The following is a 2,416-nucleotide window of genomic DNA, read 5'->3' as shown; positions in this document are numbered from 1 at the left end:
CCTCCTCACATTCGTACATCTCTATGAGAGGAAAGCCCGTCTTAATTATCCGCCATTCTCTCTTTGTCTATCTCGACTCTGTTCCTAAAGGAATCTCATTGATTTACTCCCTTTTAAGTGCTATTAATGCCGATAACGTCGATCGATTAATCAGCCGACCGGCGAGAGCCGCCTCTCTCGCCTTAAGGATGGACGATTTTATCTCGCTGTCTCGCTGTTCCCGCGGCTCTAAAGGATTTATTTGCTCGCCCCGCGTGATCTTCGCCGTCTCGCGTAGAAGATTGCGACCTCTTGACACAATAGCGTGACGCTCGTTCGATTCCTCGTCTAATCCTGGCGTGCCGAACGAGCACTCTGATACTCAGAAGATTTATATTCCAGATTTTAAATAAACACAAGTACTGCAATTTATCATCACATTTTTAAAGGGAAGAATATTTTCAGAGAGGGAGAGAGAAACCAGAGTGCACCGTAACGGACATTATTCTTATATATTATAAAAAATTTTGTCATGTATGAACTCATATGTATACTTGAATACCACAGATATCTTTTCCCCTTATAATATATAAGATATACTTATCACTTGTCTGTAATAAAAATCTTATATTTCAATTCTTAAATCTTAAATTTTATTTCTCAATTTTTAAATCGGGGAAATTTGTCCTAGATTTTATATACACAAGAAATTTCTCATCCGCTTTGATCTACCCGCGTCGTTACAGCGATATATCTCGTTTCTCTTGACTATTCCAGAGACCCCATGGAACTCATGGAGCAGCAGTTGGTGAGATGCGGCGTCACCCCGATGAGACTCTACGAGCACCTCGCTATGTCGTCGTCACCGGCGGCGGTGGTCGCGGCACTGGGTGCCCAACAGCAACAGCAGCAGCAGTCGCAACACCATCAGCCGTCTACGCAGCAACAGCAGCAACAATTAAACGAGAACGCGTTATCGCCCTGGCTTTCGCCGTCGACGGCGCTTTTGTACGGCGCCAGGGGTGCCGCCGGCTCACCCTCGCCCTATTCCACCGCCGTCGCCGCCGCCGGCTTCCCGTACCCGGCGGCGCTGCCGTGGCCCTGGCAACCACCCCCAGTCGCGATGATCTCGCGACGATCCTCTCCCACTGCCTCCACAGTAGTCAGGTACGCGCCCTATCCGCCGACGGCCAGTACACCCCCGCCGTTGCGGACACGCCCGTCCACCCCCAATTAGCGAACCCCGCCGACTCGTCGACCACGGCATCGTTCCTCCTCCATTTGTCTGTGATCGTGAAACCGGAATATCGGAACTATCCCGATAGCCGAGCGCGCGTTTGATCGTTGTAAAGATTCGGATAACGCGATGTGGAAGTAAAGTGACACTTTGTTGAATGACACTTCTTCACAGCTGTTATATGCTTATATACGAGTAGTGAAAGTTAAATCGAATTAAAACGACGTTATATCAATATTATAAACGCGGCTAAACTACATATAGTATAATATACTATATATATAATACAATTATATAATACAGTATACAATACAATTATAAAATTACATATGTGATTTAGCCGTGTTTAAAATGTTGATGTGTCTCGACACATTTTAATATAATATGTAAGCATATAACAATTAAAAATAATGCCAAATTTTGTGTAACGGAGATACTAAATAAATCATTGTAAATTAATTATATAATATTAATAAAGTATTTTTTTTTTATCCTTATTAGATAAATTGAATTTATAATTGCTTAGTGATTATATACATATATAAAGAAATCTTTCAAACATTATTTCTATCTCCTCCAGGTTGTGATTTTTAATCTTAATGATTTATATTCCATATAACACATACATACACATAAATCATCCTTTAAATTAACTCGAACCGGTGCTGGATCTAGTGGCGGTAAGTTAATGAAGCAAATGTTTCAGAGTTCCTTTGATTTATGTTAATTATTTTGTTACACAATAATTATGTTAATTTAAAGGGAAAATTATTTTCTCTTGTATTATATTTTTTATATCTTTTTTTTTACATATATTCGTATCTCTATTTCTGAAACACAATGTTTGACACATGTATAAATGCCTTTTATGCGTTAATAATTAATTTTATTTAATTAATTTTTATTGTATTATTATTTAATACAATTTATATTGTATATAATTTTTATTGTATTATTACTTAAAAGATATAACTAACTTTGTTAATCATATAGAATTTTTAATATAGCAGAAAATTGTATAACTCTATTTTTCGACAGATATTATTTTACATTGCAATTGCTTCGTTGTTCACCGTATTTCTTTAAATTTTATTCATTCTCTTTATTTTACATTTTTACTCGTTTCAAATATTTTTCTCATGTTCAGACATGATATGTGTTCGTTCCATCTATTAAATAATCTAAACGCTATTATATATA

General features: G+C 37.6%; 1 protein-coding gene across 2 annotated transcripts in view; it reads left to right on the top strand.

Annotated features, from left to right (window-relative positions):
* The window catches only part of LOC115243615 (T-box transcription factor TBX20-like), a 57,478-nt gene extending 55,768 nt beyond the window's left edge, over nt 1-1,710 (top strand). For both annotated transcript variants that reach the window (XM_029820748.1, XM_029820747.1), the window contains exon 6: nt 757-1,710. In XM_029820748.1, the coding sequence (XP_029676608.1) occupies nt 757-1,216 (460 nt within the window). In that variant the 3' untranslated portion in view covers nt 1,217-1,710. The remainder of the gene's footprint in view (nt 1-756) is intronic.
* The last annotated feature ends 706 nt before the right edge of the window (nt 1,711-2,416 follow it).

The sequence above is a fragment of the Formica exsecta genome, unplaced genomic scaffold (assembly GCF_003651465.1).
Source record: "Formica exsecta isolate Colony F162 unplaced genomic scaffold, ASM365146v1 scaffold72, whole genome shotgun sequence".
NCBI classification, from domain to species: Eukaryota; Metazoa; Arthropoda; class Insecta; order Hymenoptera; family Formicidae; genus Formica; species Formica exsecta.
Note: the sequence above shows the minus strand (reverse complement) of the source record. Positions and strands in the feature narration are given on the sequence as shown.